Raw genomic sequence first — 22,770 nt, 5'->3', positions numbered from 1 at the left:
TATACAATCATACGAGTTACTCTGCTGCTGCCTCTGGATAATGAAAATAAACTGTATTTATTTATGAACTTATAAGGCAATTACTAGCATTTGTAGATGGCTTATTACACATTTGAAAAAAAACATTAACAAAAAATTCTGTTTTATTAAACCATGTGCAAAATGTGCTCATTAACAGTTTATAAGTAGTTTACTAAAGAACCTCATGGTAAAGCGAGACCAATGACTCAAATGCAAAGAGTCTATCGCCCGAAACCAACTCAGAATCGTCGTTTTGACAAGAAAAGCCACAAAACCAGTCGCGTTTGCTCTCTTTTAGGACAAAAGGAGGTCAAACTAGGCAGCTCGGTTGGTCCGTCTCCTCCTGCCGTTTTCGGGATCTCCACAAATCCCTTTCAAAGTTTCCTGAGCGTCCGAACTCGTCTCCGCCCCGAGTCGCTCCGGTGCCGTCCCGCGCAGACAAAACGTGGGGCCTTTTTTCAGACCACAAACTCGGGGACGTCTTCGCTGGTCAGGTCCAGGGAAAAGTACTTGTTGGTCCTCTTGATGGCGAAGGCGTGCGGCTCGTTGCGGACGCTGGCGCGCTGCTCGCTCGGGCCCTGGTAGCTGCAGCCGTCGCTCAGCTCCTGGGCGCAGCCGAAGGTGTAGCTGTGGGCGGTGTCCTGGCACAGCTCCGCCCACTGCGCACAGTCCTTCTGATACAGCCGCACGTCGTCCAGGGACTGGCTGTGGCGGTCGGTGGACGACGGGGGCTTTTTGCACACGGACTGCTGCAGAAACGACAAACACACGGCCATGTCAATGACTGAAAGTATCAGTACAAATACCGTATTTTCCGGACTATAAGTCGCACCCTTTTTCATAGTTTTGGCCGGGGTGCGACTTATACTTATATTTATATTGATATACTTATACTCCGGAGCAACTTATTTGTGATATTATTTGTTATTTTCACACTTGCAACCGCATTTCATACTTCAGTGCAACTTATATATGTTTTTTTCTTCTCTATTATACATTTTTTGGCTGGTGCGACTTATAGTCCGGAAAATACGGTACTAATGTTACAGTGATGGAGTACATTTTTTGAGCAATTTTTTTGAAACTTGTTTGGACCGTGAGCCGTGTTTGGATCGTGAGCCGTGTTTGGACCGTGAGCCGTGTTTGGATCGTGAGCCGTGTTTGGACCGTGAGCCGTGTTTGGGCCTTGAGCCGTATTTGGATCGTGAGCCGTATTTGGATCGTGAGCCGTGTTTGAGCCGTACCTGTGGCAGTGACTCGATGCTCTGTCCTCTCATCTTCACCACCGTTTCTGAGGAGCTGGACGTGGACGAGCTGATGTCTTTCACCACCAGACCTGCAGCACCGAGAGGACGGACGTGAGGTTTATGCAGATGACACAGTGACACGCCCCTCGTCCCCCCACAGCCACGACCCCTCATCCCCACAGCCACGCCCCCTCATCCCCACAGCCACGCCCCCTCATCCCCACAGCCACGACCCCTCATCCCCACAGCCACGCCCCTCTTCAGCAGCAGTGTCCCGTCCTGACCTGAGTATCCGTTTGTGTGGTCCGGTGACAGAGTGAGCATGTCCTCTGTGATGTGGATGCACAGGTCCTGGTCCAGCGCCATCTCGTGCAGCTCCTCGTAGTCCTTAGGATCGTCCACCAACATCTCGATCTCTGCAACGTGACAAAAATCAGAAAACTGCGCTCTGTCCTGGTGGAAAAACGTGTGAAGAACCCTCCAACTCTACAACTAAGACATATTTAGTTTGGGCCGCTCGTACCGTCGTCCTCCAGCGCTCGCTCTTTGCCGCCGCTCTCGACGCCGGAGGTGTGGCTGCTGCCGTGGGACGTGGTGGAGGAGCTGCACGTCCTCCGGGGCCGGTTCGGTCCGTGCCCCGGGGCCCTGAAGCTGTCCGCCTCGATGCCGGAGGTGTGGCTGCTGCCGTGGGACGTGGTGGAGTGTCGCGACAGGCGCTTGGAGCGGGAGACGCTGCCGGCGCTGCTGCCGCTGGCCCGCGAGCGCTTGTCCAGGTGGTCCATGTCGAGCTCCAGGGCGTCGCTGATGTACGACTCGCGGTACTGCTTCTTCTCTGCGGGTGGAAGGAGGGAAACGCTCAAAGAAAGGGCGAGTTTAGGCACAAACGGGAGCAATAACGTTTGAGAGAAGAGTGAAATATGAACTGATAAGTGTGTTATGTTTGCAAATATCTAAACACAGGTTTATCGGGGTTTTATATCTACATTGAGACAGAATGTTTTAGCTTCCAATGGACGTAATAAGACTTGAATGAATAAATAATTGCGATGTATCAATTTGCAATCTTGATATTAATTTAATCTTCACATGTCACATAATTATCATCATGAAACTTTTATTACAGACTGATCATGTTCTCACGGTCATCGATTCTATAGCTGAAAAATCACACATAAATTATTGCAGTTGGATTTTGGCAAAAAAAAAAACTATTTTAGGTTTTGATTGAGCTTTTGTGTGTTTGTGACTGTATCATATTTTTAATAAATAAAATAAATAAAATAAATAAAATAAATAAAATAAATAAAATAAATAAAATAAATAAAATAAATTAAATAAATTAAATAAATTAAATAAATTAAATAAATTAAATAAATTAAATAAATTAAATAAATTGGTTGAAACATCGATAAAAATGCTGTTAACTTTTGTAATACTTAAAAAAGCTGTTAATTTTTTTATTTTTTTATTTTTTATAAAATAGAAAAACATTAAAATCTGTCAAAAAAATTATAAAAAAGCCCTTTAGGTATTGGACAAAAATTCCACCTCTTTTCACCACTGCAGAATCCTTAAAAAAAATTACAAATTCTCAAAAAGTGATTTGTGAATCTGCTCCGTCAAAAATCCTGTAACATTTCCGTACATTCCGAGCGCCATCCTAATCCTGAACTCTCCAAACGGTCATGTGATGTTCCAGGTTACCTTCGTTCTCCTCGAGTCTGCGGACCTGCTTGAGCACCGGCTGCAGGTTCATGTAGAGTCTGTGGCTGTTGCTGAGCAGCTGCAGCAGGTGCCGGGACCGGGCGGGGCATCCGGTGTAGTAGATGAGCTTTCGTGCCGAGGGCAAACCGTCCGGGAGGATCTCAAACTTCTTGCCCTGAGGAGGAGGGGAAAAAAAAAAAAACGCCAGCCGAATTTAATCTCCGAGTGATTTATAGGATTTAATTAGACAGAATTAAGACGCAGGAATGTGAGCTTGTGATTGTGAAAGGCCCGAAGGCCAAGTGGAAGGGAGAAGTCATGACAAGAGTGACTTTTACATTCCAAGATTCAGTATTTCATTTGATTTGAGGCTGAATTCTGAGTTTAAAAGTCAAAATTTGGAGTTTAAAAGTCCAAAATTTGAGTTTAGAAATCAGAATGTCGAGTTTGGAAGCCAGAATGTCGAGTTAGAATGTCAAGTTATTTTTTAGCCTACGAATCATTATTTTTCAGCTTATGAATCATTATTTTTCCAGTCCATGAATAGTTATTTTTTAGACTATTAATTATAATTTTTTTTGTCCATTAATCTTTTTTTTTGTCGATTAATCATTATTTTTTAAGTCCATTCATCTTTACTTTTTAGCCTATGAATAGGTATTTTTCTAGTCCATTAATCTTTATTTTTTTAGTCTATGAATAGCTATTTTTCCAGTCCATCAATCGTTATTTTTTCACCCATTAATCATTATTTTTCCAGTCCATGAATAATTATTTTTTAAGTCCATTAATTTTTATTAATTAATCTATTTATTGTTTTTTTTTTGTCCATTCATCATAATTTTTTTTATTCCATTAATCGTTATTTTTTGTCCAAATTGTTATTTTTTAGCCCATGAATCGTAATTTGTTTGTCCATTAATCTTTTTGTTGTTGTCCATTAATCGTTATTTTTTACTCTATTAATCGTTATTTTTAGTGCATTAATCGTTGCAGTTCTAACTTTGCAGTTTACTTTTACGCGTTAACAACTTTGTCCTGGCGTTTTTCACAGGCTTTTAAACGTTCAGCAAACATGGCAGAAACAGCCCTGAGTCACTGCATTCTCTGCTCACAGCTTTTCTTCAACATGAACCGCTCCAACCATTTCTCCCGTGTTATTGTAGCCGTGTTACATAAGACGTAATGAATTGGCTCCTTTAGCGAGAGGGTCGGCTTTTTTAAGACGAGTTCAGAAAAACCACTTAGTCTGGGATCCGATTTCATTCAGAACATGTGCTCCGCTCGTCGCTTTCTGACAACTTTGGCTAAACCTCTCCAAAAAACGGCCACACACAAAGAACGAATCGGGTTTTTCGACGGAGAAATCTCTCAAGTGTTTTCAGATCCGACGCCAAAACAAAACGAATACAGATTGGCCAAAGACGCCAGGAACGCATATTTGCCATGTGGTTTATGAGCTGACAAAACAAAACCAGTCATTTAATACATGGAATCGGTCCATTTCTGCTTTTGAAACGTGCAATTCTACCTCAAAAAGCTTTTTAGATCACATTTTAAACGCTTTATGGACAAGATTATTAACGATGCATCAGGAATGTGCTGAAATGTGCCTGGAAATGTCAAGTATCGCAGAAAAAACGTGAACGGGCCATGAATTTAACGAGAAAAGTGCAGAAAAATCACTTTAAAGAAGATTATAATGCTCTTTTTGCTGTCATTTTTAATAGTACCGTATTTTCCGAACTATAAGTCACACGTTTTTTCATAGTTTTTGGCCGGGATACGACTTATACTTGTATGTATACTTATATACTTATACTTCGGAGCGACTTATATGTGATATCATTTGTTATTTTCACACTTGCAACCGCCTTTCATACTCCAGTGCGACTTATATACGTTTTCTTCTTCTCTATTATGCTTTTTTTTGGCTGGTGCGACTTATACTCCGGAAAATACGGTAATCTTCAAATTTTGTCACAATATACATTTTTAGATATATTATTTCTCACTTCTTTTTTAAGGCTGAGAACAAGTTTAAGTCTCCACAGTTAAAATATATATTCCGTCCTCCTGTATAATCAGATACGTGTAGTTTTGACCTCCACAAACACGTTCTGAAATGATAATTACATTGTTCTGCGGGTCACGAAGCAAATGTGGATTTTCAGTCAAAAATGGGATTCACCGAAAAGCAGCGGGAACACGTTTCGAGACACGTTTATTCCATTTGAGCCGAATTCTTCTGAAAACATCTGGTGTTTATTGACCCTCCCGGTCGCTCTCTGACTTCACTGCAAAAGCCGAACATCTATTCCAAGGTTGTACATGAATCGTAAACTTGTAAACACGATGTACCTCCTGCATTATGGCATTTCACGAAAAGAAAACGTGGCTCTCGTGCGGCGCGAAACGTTCCCTTAAATAAAGTCAAAACATCTCACTCTTACAGATGAATTAGTTTGAGGAAAGGAAAAATAAACATTGAAATGAGTTAGATATTCGCTGAAACAATCCCGCAAATCTAGAGCAAATTCAGAAAACACGTGCAAAATGTGCTATTTTATGAAACGAAGATTGCAGTTGCGTTTATATGTGCAATTTATGCCCAAAAATCCAGATTGAATTGTTTCAAACTCATCGAGAAGCATCAACAATCGAGAAACGATGGGATTATGAACCCATGAAGATTTACAAAATAACGTGTAATACTGATTAAAATCTTCTTTTCTGACATTTTTGATTTAAAAAGCTGAACCTGTTTTTCGCTGTTTCCAAACGCGACAAACAGAGCGAGTTCATTTACCGGATTTGTTTCGTACGTACTAAACTAAAATCTGTTTGGCCTCAGCACAGATGTATTGCAAAAGCATCTGTTTGGGTGAGAATTAAACCGCAGCGCGTTCTCTGCGTCTAATTACAGAGCGTTTTAGTCCACGAGAAGCAGGAAACGCATTGTTAGCATGCTAATGTTTGCTAGCTTTGCCTTAAACTCGTCACGGTGAACGTTTAGGATACTTGGAACGCATTAGGTAAGCGAGCGATACAAATGGAGCTCTAAAATGAACTAGTTTCAAGTTGTAAAAGATCTTTTCGAACGCATTTTAAACAATTTAGAGTCCGTAAAGTCCAAATAACGAGTACAATTGTCACAGTACAATTACGATTAGACGTTTAATCATTGCAGTTGTATTTGCAAAGACATTATATTCTAAATAGCGCTGATTATGACCATTCAAATTGCAGTTTTATTTATTTATTAACCTTTATTCAACCAGGTCAGAACCGTTAGAGATCGAGAACAGTTAAAGAACATAGTATAAATGATTTAAAACAGAACTACATTTAACGACTACGTTTTGATTCAACGTTACAAATTCAAGAAGTGAAATGAGTTAAAACCACTCGAAACACGACACGCGTTGCCGCTGCGCTCGACTTGACGGTGGATGAACCTTTTTTTTTTTTGCAGTGCGTTCGTCCCTCCCGGCGCCGGTGGAGGGTGACGTGACCTTCGGGTGGAGCGCCGCACAGAGAAGCCTGTTATTTGGGACCAGGGCGGGACGGTCGGGGCCAAAATAGAGTCTAAAACCACAGCCACGCCGTGCGAGTGAGAGAGCGCGGCGCGGCTCCAGACGACAGCAGCAGAAACCGCCACGAAAACAAAATAAGAAAACAGGAAGTCGTTAGGGGAGAAGCGCGCGGGTCAGACGGGCGCTGCTGCTATTTACGGCTAAAACTAAACGTTCAAATCACGCGAGGGAAACAAGCAGGAGAAACAAAACATTGTCTGGAGCAAATGTATTTAGAAAAAACGTTATGTAACTTTGGTCAAATGGTTGAGACAAAGTGTTTGGCTCTTGAACTGGTCATTCTACAACTGTTACTTAGCAACCAGATCGTAAACAAAGGCCAAAGTTTATTTAAATCCTACAATAGTTACGATTTGACAAGTGATTACCCCTGACAACGCGATTATTTGGTGAAATTACGGTTTAAACTGACATGAAAAGGTGTAAGTTGCGTGATATTTGTCTGCATTTTTGATGGAATGGCGCTTTTTGATGACATCACAGAAGTGGAGGTGTTCTGTTGTAGAACTCGGCTCTACTTCCTGTAATTTTCTACTTTTAAGTGTCAAAATTTCTTCACAAACTGCAGCTTGACTGACGTAAAACTATGACTATTATTTACCACCAGGACTAACTCAGCAAACGATGTCATAATTACAAAAACATGGACTTTAAATGACAGATTTACGCTATTTTATTATTTATTGGCCTTTAATCTTAATCTTCAGTACATTTTCTTTGGCATTTCATGTTTAAAACCAACAACAATGGTATAATCTACCAAAAACCACACATGATTTCCCTCAGATGTCGGGCCGGCCCTCCATCTACTGGCTGCAGAGGGAATTACCGCGGGAAAACAAACGCACGCTAGCTTTCCCCCGACATGCTAACGTAAGAATGCAGTTTTAATGAACGAAACTCGACAGCAGAAATGCTCTGGACGAGTCTGGCGATGATTTAAGGACTCGACAACCTCAGAGCTCTACATTTGACGTCAGAAATCTACTTGAAACCGAGTGTTTTGTGAGGCCCAGAGGAGACGATCTCGCAAACAGGATGAACGAAACAAGCGCGAGTGAAGCTAAATGACAACTCCAGGTGTTTTTGGATGAGGGAACAGTATTATAAAGACGTTAATATTATAATATGTTGACGTTTTCACAGTTTTGAGCCGCGCAACAACGAGTTTACGGCTCTCTTTGCGCGTGGTTTCCTTTTGGGCATCGCTTTGCTCCAAAACATGCGCAAAATCTTCCCGTCCTCCAGCCACGGGCGCTCCCGGCCAAGGCCCCGCCCCCGCAGCGACTAAACGTAGAGAAAAGCACGCGAGGCTACAGTTCACATCTGCGCGCACGTGGAACCGATGCGTTTGGAGATTCCAGATTGGTTCCGGCGAAAGGTGAAGCGGCGGTGTGGAAAATGACATAAATCTGGACTCGAGAAGGCGACGAGCCAAAGGAAATAGCGGATTTCTGGCACGGGGAAAGAAGGCGATGGGGATTTGTCCACGGGGAAGAAATCGTGTGCGGGAAAAGTCGTGTTTGTTTCGCGTTTTGGACGATTTAGGGCCAAAACTCACCACGAAAACGAGCTTTCCCACGTTGGTCCAGGGGAAGTCGTAGAGGAGCTGTCGCACCGAGCCCACGTTCTGGAAACACAGGGAAATGTACGCGAAATGAACAACTGAATTACACTTTCCTTTCAAAAATATCGTTTAGCGAACATTTTTAAATTGTACCTGAAATATTTGGATCCCGCGTAAAGTCAGTCCCAACGTCAGAGAAGCTTCGACTTCCTTTTTGTCCTGCGAAAAGACAAGTGGAACGTGAAACTTTGACACGTAAAAAAACACGTAAAATGCAAGTCTGGAAGTTGTAAATTGTAAGTTATAACGACTTCAATAGAAAGTTTGACGAGAAAGACACAATTCAAGTTCTCATGAAGCAAACCTTTCCACTTTTAACATTTGGCAATTCAATTATTATCATGACGAAGTTGATTTAAAATAAGGTTTGAACAAAATTGAAGAAATATGGAATTTGGGGCTGTTAATAATGATGATTTTATTTTTAGTCGACTCGTCAGATTATGTCTATTGACATTTTAAACCAAAGTGTTCGAGATAGAAAATATTTACAAGTAAAATGTATTAATTTATGCTTTTTTTCTTTAATAATGTCACTGTCTTGTTTCAGGGTCTGTTTAATCATCGGATAACAATCAATATATACCGTATTTTCTGGACAATAAGTCGCACCTTTTTTCATAGTTTTGGCCGGGGTGCGACTTATACTTATATTTATACTTATATACTTATACTCCGGAGCAACTTATATGTGATATTATTTGTTATTTTCACACTTGCAACCGCATTTCATACTCCAGTGCGACTTAGATATGTTTTTTTCTTCTCTATTATGCATTTACATATTATGTGCAACTTATAGTCCGGAATATACGGTAATTATGATTATTTTTATCGTCAACTAGTCACAATTTATTGATTAATCATTGCAGCCCAAACTAAACTGCATTTTGTTGTATTGCTGCTGTGATTTAAATCCAAGCTAAAAACTTCCAACTTTTTTTTTCAAATACAACGTTAATATGTTTTTATTGATTTATTGTGACTTTTACACTGTATTGTGCTTTTTTTGTGTTTTTAATGTTGTAAAGCACTTTGAATTGCACTTTGTACGAATTGAGCTCTATAAAAAATGTGGATAGATTGATTGGTTTGATTTGTTCACAGAAAACAACAACCACAAATAAAAATGAAATAAAACCAGCATGATACATTTGAGCGTGTGGAGGCCTGGACAGGCTGGCGTGTCGTGTTTGACCTCTGACCTTGTAGAGCCTGTAGTAGTGCACGGTGACGTCGTCCAGCTGCGCGCACTCCTTGATGTACTTCAGATGAGCCTCGGAGGCGGTCAGGGCGAACTGGTCCTTGTGCATGAGCGGAATGTGCCGGAGGATGTAGTCCCGGCCGCGCTTCTCGATCACCTGCACACGCAAACACGCACACGCAGGGTTAAATGTGGCACTTTTACACGGGGTCGCCGGGTTCAGCTTCGTACGGACGTGTGATAAAAGCTCGGCGCTCCAGGGCGAGTGTGAGAACGGCGGGAGCTTCGGCAGGTGCAGGATCTGGCCCCGGACCAGAGGAAAACCTGGATGTAATTTGTCTCTGAATATCGCAAAGGAAAGTGTTCAGTGTTCGTGCATTCTGGGCACCGCTCGCCAACAGCTTTTGTGAACGTTGGAGCGAAGCCGAGTGGACCGGGATCAGGCCGTTTACTCGGGTTTACGACAAATGGTCAAATGGTCAAATGTTTAATCGCTAGAGTTTGTCTGAGTGCTGCTTTTACAATATCATGTGAGGGGAAATAACTGAATGAATTTATTTATGATCTAGAGTTAAGTCCTGTGCCCAAGCTTTAACGTCACTGAACTGATAAAGAACTATTCTGAACCAGGCTGTAATGTATAAATGTGTACAAATGTGTGACGAATGTGTATGAATGTGTGATGAATGTGTATAAATGTGTGACGAATGTATATAAATGAGTATAAATGTGCATAAATGTGTATAAATGTGTGTTGCATGTGTATAAATGAGTATAAATGTGCATAAATGTGTACAAATGTGTATAAATGTGTGACGAATGTGTATAAATGTGTGATGCATGTGTATAAATGAGTATAAATGTGCATAAATGTATATAAATGTGTATAAATGTGTGATGCATGTGTATAAATGAGTATAAATGTGCATAAATGAGTATAAATGTGTGATGCATGTGTATAAAAGTGTGATGCATGTGTATAAATGTGTATAAATGTGTGATGCATGTGTATAAATGTGTGATGAATGTATATAAATGAGTATAAATGTGAATAAATGTGTATAAATGTGTGATGCATGTGTATAAATGTGTGATGAATGTATATAAATGAGTATAAATGTGAATAAATGTGTATAAATGTGTGAGGAATGTGTATAAATGTATATCAATGTATGTACATGTGTATAAATTAGTGTACATGTGTGATGCATGTGCATAAAGGTGTCAGGAATGTGTATAAATGTGTGATGCATGTATATAAATGAGTATAAATGTGCATAAATGTGTATAAATGTGTATAAATGTGTATAAATGTGTGATGCATGTGTATAAATGAGTATAAATGTGCATAAATGTGTATAAATGTGTATAAATGTGTGACGAATGTGTATAAATGTGTGATGCATGTGTATAAATGAGTATAAATGTGCATAAATGTATATAAATGTGTATGAATGTGTGATGCATGTGTATAAATGAGTATAAATGTGCATAAATGTGTATAAATGTGTATAAATGTGTGACGAATGTGTATAAATGTGTGATGCATGTGTATAAATGAGTATAAATGTGCATAAATGAGTATAAATGTGTGATGCATGTGTATAAAAGTGTGATGCATGTGTATAAATGTGTATAAATGTGTGATGCATGTGTATAAATGTGTGATGCATGTGTATAAATGAGTATAAATGTGCATAAATGTGTATAAATGTGTATAAATGTGTGACGAATGTGTATAAATGTGTGATGCATGTGTATAAATGAGTATAAATGTGCATAAATGTATATAAATGTGTATAAATGTGTGATGCATGTGTATAAATGAGTATAAATGTGCATAAATGAGTATAAATGTGTGATGCATGTGTATAAAAGTGTGATGCATGTGTATAAATGAGTATAAATGTGCATAAATGAGTATAAATGTGTGATGCATGTGTATAAAAGTGTGATGCATGTGTATAAATGTGCATAAATGTGTATAAATGTGTGATGCATGTGTATAAATGTGTGATGAATGTATATAAATGAGTATAAATGTGAATAAATGTGTATAAATGTGTGATGCATGTGTATAAATGTGTGATGAATGTATATAAATGAGTATAAATGTGAATAAATGTGTATAAATGTGTGAGGAATGTGTATAAATGTATATCAATGTATGTACATGTGTATTAATTAGTGTGCATGTGTGATGCATGTGCATAAAGGTGTCAGGAATGTGTATAAATGTGTGATGCATGTATATAAATGAGTATAAATGTGCATAAATGTGTATAAATGTGTATAAATGTGTATAAATGTGTGATGCATGTGTATAAATGAGTATAAATGTGCATAAATGTGTATAAATGTGTATAAATGTGTATAAATGTGTGATGCATGTGTATAAATGAGTATAAATGTGCATAAATGTGTATAAATGTGTATAAATGTGTATAAATGTGTATAAATGAGTATAAATGTGCATAAATGTGTATAAATGTGTGACGAATGTGTATAAATGTGTGATGCATGTGTATAAATGAGTATAAATGTGCATAAATGAGTATAAATGTGTGATGCATGTGTATAAATGTGTGACGCATGTGTATAAATGTGTGATGCATGTGTATAAATGAGTATAAATGTGCATAAATGAGTATAAATGTGTGATGCATGTGTATAAAAGTGTGATGCATGTGTATAAATGTGTATAAATGTGTGACGCATGTGTATAAATGTGTGATGCATGTGTATAAATGTGTATAAATGTGTGATGCATGTGTATAAATGTGTGATGAATGTATATAAATGAGTATAAATGTGAATAAATGTGTATAAAAGTGTGATGCATGTGTATAAATGTGTATAAATGTGTGATGCATGTGTATAAATGTGTGAGGAATGTGTATAAATGTATATCAATGTATGTACATGTGTATAAATTAGTGTACATGTGTGATGCATGTGCATAAAGGTGTCAGGAATGTGTATAAATGTGTGATGCATGTATATAAATGAGTATAAATGTGCATAAATGTGTATAAATGTGTATAAATGTGTAATGCAAGTGTATAAATGAGTATAAATGTGCATAAATGTGTATAAATGTGTGACAAATGTATATAAATGAGTATTAATGTGTGAGGAATGTGTATACATGTGTATAAATGTGTGATGCATGTGTATAAATGAGTATTAAAGTGTGAGGAATGTGTATAAATGAGCATAAATGTATATAAATGTGTATAAATTAGTATAAATGTGTGATGCATGTATATAAATGTGTGAGGAATGTGTAATGAATGTGTACAAATGTGTATAGATGTGTGAGTTGTGGCGGTTTAAGAGAGAGGAGAGGGGAGAGGGAGAAAGAAGAGAGGGAGAGAGAGACAGATAGAGGAAAAGAAGAAAAGAGGGGAGGGGGACAGAAGGTAAGGAGAAGGGTGGAGAGAGAGAGAGAGAGAGATAAGAGAGGGCTTGAAAGAGGGGGAGAGGTAAGGAGAGAGAGGGAGAGAGAGATGGAGGAACAGGGGGAGAGGGTTAGGAGGTGGGAAAGAAGGTATGAGAAGGAGAAGAGGAAAATGTGAAAGAAAGAGACACATGGCAAAGAGCAAGAGAGAGAGAGAGAGAGAGAGAGAGAGTAAAGAAAAGGAGAGGGAGGGAACAGTTTCCTGAGCTCTTGGAGACGAGCTTAATCACAGGAAGTGTTTGTGTCGTGAGGAGGATTTGACTGAAGAACGACTTGAGTCAAACGTGAAGAAACCATTTTGTTAAAACGTCTAAAACACCAGAAGAAGAAGAAGACGTGCGACACAGACATGACCTCTGTGATATATCATCTACAGTACATTTTATGATTTTGTATTAGTATATTATAGTACCGTATATTATTATTATTATAATAATAATAGCATTTTGTTGTTTTAATAGTTTTAAATAGTACTTTTTATTTTTTTTATTAGTTTTTATTTGTATATTATTAGTATATTATTTTTATGAGTACTGTATAGTACAGCATATTATTATTATTATTTTATCTCTATTTAATAGTTTTAAATAGTACTTTTTATTTCATTATTATTATTATTTATTATTTTTATTAGTATATTATAATTAGCATTTTATTAGTACGTTTTATTTTTGTTTTTATTATTATATTATTCGTATATAATTTGTATTGGTATATTATGGTACTGTATATTATTACTATTTTTTTTTTTTTTTTTTTTTTAATTAGTACTTTTATTTTGTATTAATATATATTTTTTTCAGTATATTATAGTATATTATTATCACTTTATTTTCTATTTGTGTTTTTTGTTTTTTAATAAAATGTTTTTCTAATCAATATTCGATTAGAAATGTCCTGTTATGTAAATATCTTTGTGTGATACAGCCTTCTGGTGTTTTTCGTGACACTAAAACACAAAAACACACTTTGGACGACGTAATACAACGTTTAACCGAAAAATAACACACAACGATTCAGAAAAGGCCACGCTCCGTCCCATTTGTGTGTTTTTAGCTCCGTCTCTCCATCTAAACGTGGAAATCAAGCATAAACCTGGATAAAAACCACAGAGTCGGATGGTTTTATCCAGTGTTTTTGAAAAGTGACCGACCGTGAGCCACTTTGAGGGACCAAAATAAGACGTCCCACTTTCACCATCCCACAGGTCTCGTCGCCGCGGTGATGAATGAACGAGTTGGACAAAACTGAGGCCCAAACGACTAAAAATAAGCGTCTTTAAATAACAGAAAAGCAACTGAAGGTGAAAATGTCAACGATGGTGGAACCGTTTATCTCATTGTTAGGAACCGTTTAAAGGGCCCATGACAGGTTTTTATGATTTTGTAATTTGGACTTTATTTGGTGTATTTATACTTGTTGTACATATAAATTATAGTTTTACACCGATCGAGCAGGTATTTGTGGAGAAAACGTAAACAAATCTGTAGAAAATTACAGGAAGTGACATCACAATGGAGACACTCATTCCAGTTTATGCAGAATTTACACAAAGAAACAACTTTTTTGACTCTCTAAACATTAATTGAACAAAATAAAGTTTTTTCCCTGTGTTTGCTGGGTAATTCCCTAGTGTGATGTCTTCAATTACAAACAGGAAGTGAAATTATAAACCTAAAAATGAGCTATTCTGTAATAATAACATTCATAATCTTTAGCAAAATCCAAATTATATTTATTTTAACAGCATTTTAGTTCAATGCGTCGTCCGGCCTGTAGGGGGCGCTTTAAAGATAACGAAGAGTAATGAAGATTTGTGAAGATAGTTTAGATACGAAGGAAAAATAAGGCATAATAAATGGAAATAGTGGTAATCTTTAGGCGATGCTGCAGAATAATAACTATGACATTCAAAGCTACTTTATGTCACTTATATTCAGGACCTTTAGTCGTTCAGTGGATGAATCTGCCGTGTCTTTAGTTAACCACATGTTTTATTACTGAGCAGAGGATTCTGTTGTACATTTTGTGCCAAAGACTGAACTGAAGACAATAAAGATTACTCAAACGTGCATGAATCACTCTAAATAATACAGCTGTGAGTGAGTAATGACGAGGGAAACCATGGAAACGACTGCGTACGTCGTCAAGGCTGAGAGAAGACCACACACCGGCTTCAAATCACCCGTTTAACCACGTTTTACGGCTCAACTCTGAGACGACTTTGAGGAATCTTGATGTTAGAATTGCAGTTAAACTAATTCCTCGGTGATACAAAGCAAAAGTGCAGATACTGACTGAATACAATAAAGATACTGCACTTTTCTGTTGTTTCACTGGAGAGTTTACTTTTTTATAATTATTATTTTTAATAAAGAAAACACAATGCATATATATATATATATATATACACACAGACAAAAACATATTATGAATAAAATAAAATAATAAGATTTATCCATCCATCCATCCATTTTCTACCGCTTGTTCCCTTTCGGGGTCGCGGGTGACTGGAGCCTATCCCAGTGACTTCGGGCCTTAGGCGGGGTACATCCTGGACAGTGGCCAACTCGTCACAATAAGATTTATAAATAAAATAATAAGATTTATAAATAAAATAATAAGATTTATAAATAAAATAATACGATTTATAAATAAAATAATAAGATTTATAAATAAATAAAATAAATAAAATAAATAAAATAAATAAAATAAATAAAATAAATAAAATAATAAATTGGTTATTGTTGCATCCCTCTTTGAAAATTATTTTATTTTTAGTTATTGTGTGTATACCGTATTTTACCGTATAATAATAAATGATAAAGATGAAATAAATAAATGATAAAGATAAAATAAATTAAATAAAAATAAAAATAGTAAAGTAAATCTTTATGTTCAATTTTGAAATGGGACACAAAAAGGACTTGAGGTAGGACTCACCCAGGGGGGGAAGTAGGCCTCAGGCTCAAAGTATTTCCCAAAGTGCTTGTTGCGTTTGAAGTTCCCGAGGTCGGCCTGCAGAGCGAAGGCGGCCAACAGGAAGTACGCCTCCTCCCTCTGGATGCACTGGGACAACAGCACCTGCTTCCTCAGGTGCCAGTAGTAATAATACCGAGCCACGCGGTCACTGAAAAACAAGAGAACGGGTTAAAGGCCGGCGACGAGGCTTCAGGGATGTCAGCGGGAAGTATTAAATCAAACCTGATGAGTCGCCCGTTCTCTACGTAATACTGAGCTCTGAAGTGAATGATCATCGGAGGCCCGAACTGGTCAATGCCCTGCAAAACAACACAACAAATCATTACAGGACGAAGTATTAAAGCTGGTACACACAACTTTAATCTTGTGAATGAGTACATAACGCTTTTTCCGCATTGATTACATTATAAAAGCAGTACTACGACCACTATGTCAAAGTGAGATCGCTGTGCGCGGTCTGCATTTCATGAATAAGTATTGTATCATTTGTAAACTGCCGTAAGTGATCATTTTGAGGGTCGTGGGCAAAACATTCTCTTTCTAAGAACAAAATCTGTGAAATAGTCAAACTCTGCTATGTTTAAATTGAGCGCCACAGCAACAGAACACAGAATGAACACGTTTGAACGAGTTAAACGAGTTAAAAATAGAGTTTTGTTTGAGGTCCCGTTTGGAAACCTCTCTGCACGCGCTCAGTACGGACGGACTCACCTTGCTGGCCTCCTTCTTCCACTCTTTGGGGCAGTATTTGGAGAGCTTCTGGTCCAGCTCCATGTAGACGTGTTCATTATCTGTGGAGGAGAGTAAAGAGTGGCACGATTATAATGATTTCATCCTCAATGCGGTGCAGCAGAACAAAAATATCCATTTGTTCAACAGCAAAATGAAAAAACAAAAAACAAAAAAACAGTTTACGACAAAAAAAAGTCTCCGTAGAGATGTTGATGCTTTGAAGGAAATGTTCCGCAGCATTGCATTTATTAACAACTGCATGTGTTTTTATTGCTCCACAGATCTGACCTGTAACTCATCATCAGGGAGAGCAGGTTTTCAGAGAGCAACAAGCAACAAAGTCCCAGAAAAAGGCCCAAAAAAGCTAAACGAGCCAAACGTGTCACTCTAGTGTCAAAGTCGTAGAGAGTCGATGGCGAGAGCTCAAAACACGACAAAAAGTGTGAAAGAGCAGCAGGAATATTTAAAAAAACAATGTAAAAGTCAAACAGTACCTGAAGAAAATCAAGTAAACAGTTGTAGAAAAACAGATGAACAGTAGGAACACTGCAGCTGCATCACATTTAGCACCGACGCAGACTTTGTGATCACATTTCTCTCCTTAAATAAGATGTTTTTGAGCCCAAGTGTTGAAGAGAACGTCTCAAACAAAACAATGTAGGTGCATAAACTCCAACCCAGAACAGGCGGACAGAAATATGACCTTTATATGGCAATTATTAGCAATTTTTCCCAATTATTTTTCTGTCAAGACTTTGTTTTCGCTCAGATTTCGCCGCAGACTCGCAACAAGAACGAGTCCAGTGAAATAATAACTACTCCTGACGCTGTCCCAGACCAGGCCCGGCCGCTGCTCACGCTCCCACGGTGGAAGGACGGCGTGCGGCTCTTTCACGGAAACAAAGCAACAACATAAGCCAAACAAACCCGGCTTATGGCGTCAGCTACTTTCCTCGAACGGCTCATTCGGGCTTTGTTTGTGAAGCGGCGAAGAGCAAGCGGGACGTTTGCGATTGGCTTCTCAAATCCCACTGTTCTTGGGAGATTACGGGTTTGTTGACAGTGCTTTGGTCCTCGGTGTGCGGGGGACGGGGGGCGTGGAGAGGGTCGGGTGACGCGGTTGCGGGTGGCCCGTGTTTGCCTTGGGGATTTCACGCTGTTCACAGAAACGCTCCAGGAATGTGGCGCGTCCGGCCGCCGTGTCTCGTGTGGGACGGACCACAGCGGCGCCGATGACCCCCCTGTCCGTCCGTCTGTCTGTCTGGACTCTAATTCTGTAAAAATCTAAATAAGAACATAAACATACGACGTGACGAAGTGAACTGACGGAACAAGAGCAGGGAGGGTTCAGTCAAATCAAACAGGAATAAGGTATAAAATGGCCCAATGTATCGGTCTCATGTGTCGAAGTGTTTAAGTTTGGAGTAAAAGTCAGTTTTTTTCTATTTTATAAATGTCCAAATGTATCTTTTTTTTATATAGATTTTTTTTTTAATTTTTTAAAATACAAAAAATCCACATAAAAACACAAAAAACCACAACGACAGGACCAGAGTAGAAATTAAAATGAAAGGTTAAGCCACATAAGGTCCAAAATAAGGCTTCCATTTTGTAAAGTTTCTGTAAAATGTTCAATTTTTTGAGTCCGTTTGTGATTTTTTCACCCATTTTCCGATTTTTAAAAAAACTTTTCCGAATATCACTTATGGCATCAATCCAGTTCGTTTTTTTTGTTTTTTTAACTTTTCAAAATTAAAACAAAACAAAAAGAAAAACACAAACAAAACCAGAAAAACAACAGGACCAGAGAAAAACAAATTGCATAGAATTTTAAATAAAAAAACAGGAAAAATAAGGCATCAAAAACGAAAATAAAAGAAAGGTTAAGCCACACAAGGTCCTTCTGTGATTTTCTCCCCAATTTTCTAATTTTCCCCCCCATTTTCTTTCTCTCCAAATTTCATTTATGGCGTCGGTCCAGTTCTTTATCTTCAGTGCAAAGTCCTCCCAGTTCTCCGCATTCGGCTCAGTTCCCGTCATCAGTTTCTTCGTTACAGCCTTTTTCGCTGCAGTTAAAACGTCTGTAGAACGAAGGTATCCATCAGTCGTGTCCGTCGATGGAGTCATGCGTCCGAGGTTTAAAGTCAAATGCGCCTCATTCATCTCCAGTATTGGTGAATTATAGCGCACTCATCCAAACAGCCATGAATTAAGTCTAAATGCAACTTAATAAAAAGGGAAAGGAAACAAAACATGGTTAAAAAAAAGATTTTGGACGGGATATTTTGAAATGTGCAAGGACGGAGTCATTTTTATTAATAAATCTTTGAAAAAAAGGGATTATCATTAAATCGGGCAGGGAAGCGTTTGGCGATAGTCCGGAACGTTCCGCGCCGTTACTGTTTACAAGTGAAAATTTACATGTTGCGTGCTGATTGGTCGACGACATTTGTGTGCTTGGCTCTGATTGGCTGTCGACCCCTATTCCGGAGATTTCCTAAGCTCCGCGTTTCCTGAAGCTCCACGTTTTTATCTCGCACTTTGACAGAATTTCATCAACACCGCATTAAATTGACAAAGATCAAACAAGGTAAAACGATTTACGAAGGTTATTTTAATCTGTCAATTGACACACTTCAACTCAAGTTGACAGAATGAAACAAAAGAAGGAACCAAGGGATCCCTTTCACGGCACGCGCGGCATAACGTGCGACGGCGCTAAAAGCGCCGCTTTATTTAGTTAAAACGTCTGAAAATACGGCGTGATACGCCGCTCTAAGTGGCGGAGTGTGATCATAGTTTTGGCCTTCTGTATTTAGTCCTCGCGCCATAGGCGTACATTTAAGTACATTTTGCGGACAAATTTATTTGGACGGGGGGTTTTCTAGTCTTATCTGAAAGCCTGGTTAAACGCACGGTCTCATCCGGTGAAACTGAGTAAATCATTATGAAAGCGCACGGTGAGTTTCCCCCTCACATCGGGTCAGTCGCGGTGACTCAGAGCACACTGTAAAGAGGCGACAAGAGAAAAGGACGCGGCAATGAAAACAAGTTTGGACGTGGCGGACAAAGGGAGCGCTGTGAGTGCAGAGGCCGGCCCCTGGGAACCGCCGCGGCACGTAGGTGAGAGCCGCCGCGTTCAGGAAGCGCTCTGCGGTGGGAAAACGCAGCGCTGGGAAGAGCAAACTGGACAGATCGTGAGCATCCAGGAGCCGGTTTTAAGAGTTTTCAATGACCAGCCAAGTCTTTTACAACCAGAGGCTCTTTATGGACTGTGCCCTGTGAATTTAATAATGATAATAATGTTTTTCAGTTGTTAGTTCAGCGCTAATTCCCTCATAAAGAAATACTGTATCTGGAACTACCGTATTTTCCGGACTATGAGTCGCACCCTTTTTCATAGTTTTGGCCGGGTGCGACTTATACTTATATTTATACTTATATACTTATACTCCGGAGCGATTTTTATGTAATATTATTTGTTATTTTCACACTTGCAACCACATTTCATACTCCAGTGCAACTTATATATGTTTTTTTCTTCTCTATTAAGCATTTTTTGGCTGGTCCAACTTATAATCCAGAAAATACGGCAAGACTTATACGCACAATGAGACTTATACATACAATAAGAATTAAATACACAATAACTAAAAATATAACAATTTACAAAGAGGGATGCAACAATAACCAATATATTATCATCACAGGTCTCACAATAATATCGTGGGCTGTCACAATATAAACATTAATAAGTTATCATCATCATCATCATCATCATCATCATCATCATTTCAAAATCTTGAACAAAATGTGAGATAGAAGTTCAAATGTTTTATATTGCTTATAAAAAAAAAAAGGACATAAAACGTAGGCGCTCTGAGCGATTAATCGTGATAATCATAGTACAAAAGTGTGATTAATCAGCACTAAATATATGTATTCCCTTCTTTGCTTAAACGCAGTGTTTTGCTGCAGCATCAGCTAAAAGAACATAGACCTGATCCGTAAAGATAAAGCATGTTTGTAACTTTATTCTTTGGAACGTGACATTAAAGATTCATGCCATTTCTACAGCATCTCCACAATAACACAATAAACACGATAATAACACACATTTGCTTATTGCTACACCCGTATTTACAAAGTGAGTCGAGTTTCAAACGGTCGAAACGCTCACGTGCTCTTAACGAGAGGAGCTTTTGCCGGACGCGCGGCGAAAGAACGAGCGAACGCCGACGCCGAGCGCACAAACCGGTCTCGGGGCGGAAAGAGAGCGTGTGTAAAGAGATGACTCACTCTGGATGACGCTGAGGCCGAACAGGTGACAGTCCTTCAGGCGCAGGAGATCACACACCTGAACCAACAACTCCTGGCACAGAGTTTTCACCTGCGGAAAGGCGAGGAGAGAGCGTTTATTCAAGAGAAGAGGCCTCGTTTACGGCAAACACACCACAGGCAGAAGAGACGGGGAATCATCTACGACAAGCAACCGTACCACGTAGGGATGTGACGCTAGCGCACGTTAGCGTTGCCATCATTGTGAGGAAAAACGTCACGATTTAACTGTTATTCATGATTATTGTTGGGACCGTGACCGGACAACGGAGGAATCTTTTCATTTTCTTTCATTCCCGTGTTCTGACCGTTTTGTAATTTTGACTTTATTTGGTGTATTTGTTTAGTTTTACACCAGTCGAGTAGGTGTTTGTGGAGAAAACGTTGAAAAATCTGTAGAAAAAGACAGGAAGTGACATCACACCAGGGACTCATATTTTGATCATCAGAATTGACTCTAAAACGCACGTAAAAAGACATTTTATAACAAAGACGGCGGCATTATCAAATCAAAACGGCAAAAAAGAACAAATTCTTTCAGCTTTTAATCAACATTACACGTTATGAAGCCGTTGTATGCCGACAATGTATTTCAAAAGTCTCAATGTGCAATAGAAATACTCATCGTTTGACTCGTCGACTAACGAAAAACTGAAATGATGCGTCTTAACGATAAACCGTGAAACCCCCTCTGCGTCTTCCCGGTTAAACGACAAACGGCCACAGCGACGGCGCTAAACTCTGACGGCGCGACTCACGTTGACGATGACGTTGAGCGTGTCGTCGTTGGGCAGAAAGACACAGACGCAGCGGCGGTCCTGCATGGCTTTGTTGTTGTGGAAGTTCAGTTTGTTCATCTTCGAGGGGCGCGGCCTGAGTGAACCTCCCTCCTCCTCCTGCTCCTCCCCCTCCTGCTGCTGCTCCTCCCCCTCCTGCTGCTGCTCCTCCTCCTCCAGGGGTCCGGGGTTCAGCTGAAGCCCAGGAGGGTGTCGGCTCCTCGGGGCTCGGGCGGGGCCGGCGTCTGGGGAGAGCGCATCGGGACCAGAGCGCGGAGCGGCGCCTGTGCCACAGAACAAGACGAAAGTGAGAGTTAGAGGTGACGATTATGAGGTTCATCGATGTTTAGTCGATATTTAGTCATCAGAAGAACCAAAAAAGAACTATTTTAGAAGCAAAATCAAGTCGTTTTAGTTCAATATGAAGCTCAAAATATTCATTCATTCATTTCAGTTATTTATACAGGGAAAACCCAATGAGAACAAACAAACAAACATTCAATAAAATTAACCAATACATATAAAACACATTTACACAAACACTATGAGATAAAATGATGTAAAACAAGTGCACTGTGGGTCGACCTTGACCAGAGCTTTAAAACCATAAATATATTGTGGAGCCAAAACCAAAACAAACATACCGTATTTGGCACCTTTTTTCATAGTTTGAGCGACTTATATGTGATATTATTCGTTATTTTCCCACTGACAACCACAAGAGGGCGCTCTAGGCTCTAAGCGACGCAGAAGAAGAATCTGCACTTCCTCTACCTCTGGAGTTTGTGGAGTTGTTTAGAAGTGACACAGAGGAAGAAGAATTCAATGGAATTAGTGATTTGGGGTAAAACTGATGCTTTGGTAAACTTGTTAGCATGTTCTTTATGCTATAGTTATCTGAATAACTGTTCATATGTTACGTTAACATACCAGACACTTACCACAGTTCTGTCTGTGCCTCATGTAGCTGAAGGTGTTAGCGTTAGCATACGTCATGTAGCTGAAGGTGTTAGCGTTAGCATACGTACACCTATTCACCATGTTCTCTCATCTGTTATTATTAAACTGCATTTCTGTTCTTGG

At 39.1% G+C, this 22,770-nt stretch overlaps 1 protein-coding gene across 1 annotated transcript; it reads right to left on the bottom strand.

The window, feature by feature from the left end:
- Nucleotides 1-172: 172 nt before the first annotated feature.
- frmd6 (FERM domain containing 6) lies at nt 173-21,830 on the bottom strand. Its single transcript, XM_072457832.1, has 13 exons — nt 21,670-21,830; nt 20,873-20,963; nt 16,553-16,632; nt 16,064-16,140; nt 15,803-15,989; nt 9,401-9,556; nt 8,289-8,354; nt 8,130-8,198; nt 2,973-3,147; nt 1,792-2,100; nt 1,553-1,684; nt 1,266-1,357; nt 173-770 (listed from the first exon to the last, which is right to left on the bottom strand). Exons 1-13 carry the CDS (start codon nt 21,766-21,768, stop codon nt 480-482), a joined length of 1,824 nt encoding a protein of 607 aa, XP_072313933.1. The 5' UTR covers nt 21,769-21,830; the 3' UTR covers nt 173-479.
- Nucleotides 21,831-22,770: the final 940 nt, after the last annotated feature.

Source organism: Eucyclogobius newberryi, unplaced genomic scaffold (assembly GCF_026437365.1).
Source record: "Eucyclogobius newberryi isolate DKJ021-1_F unplaced genomic scaffold, fEucNew1.0.hap1 SCAF_21, whole genome shotgun sequence".
Lineage (NCBI taxonomy): Eukaryota > Metazoa > Chordata > Actinopteri > Gobiiformes > Gobiidae > Eucyclogobius > Eucyclogobius newberryi.
This window is presented reverse-complemented; position numbering and strand designations above follow the sequence as displayed.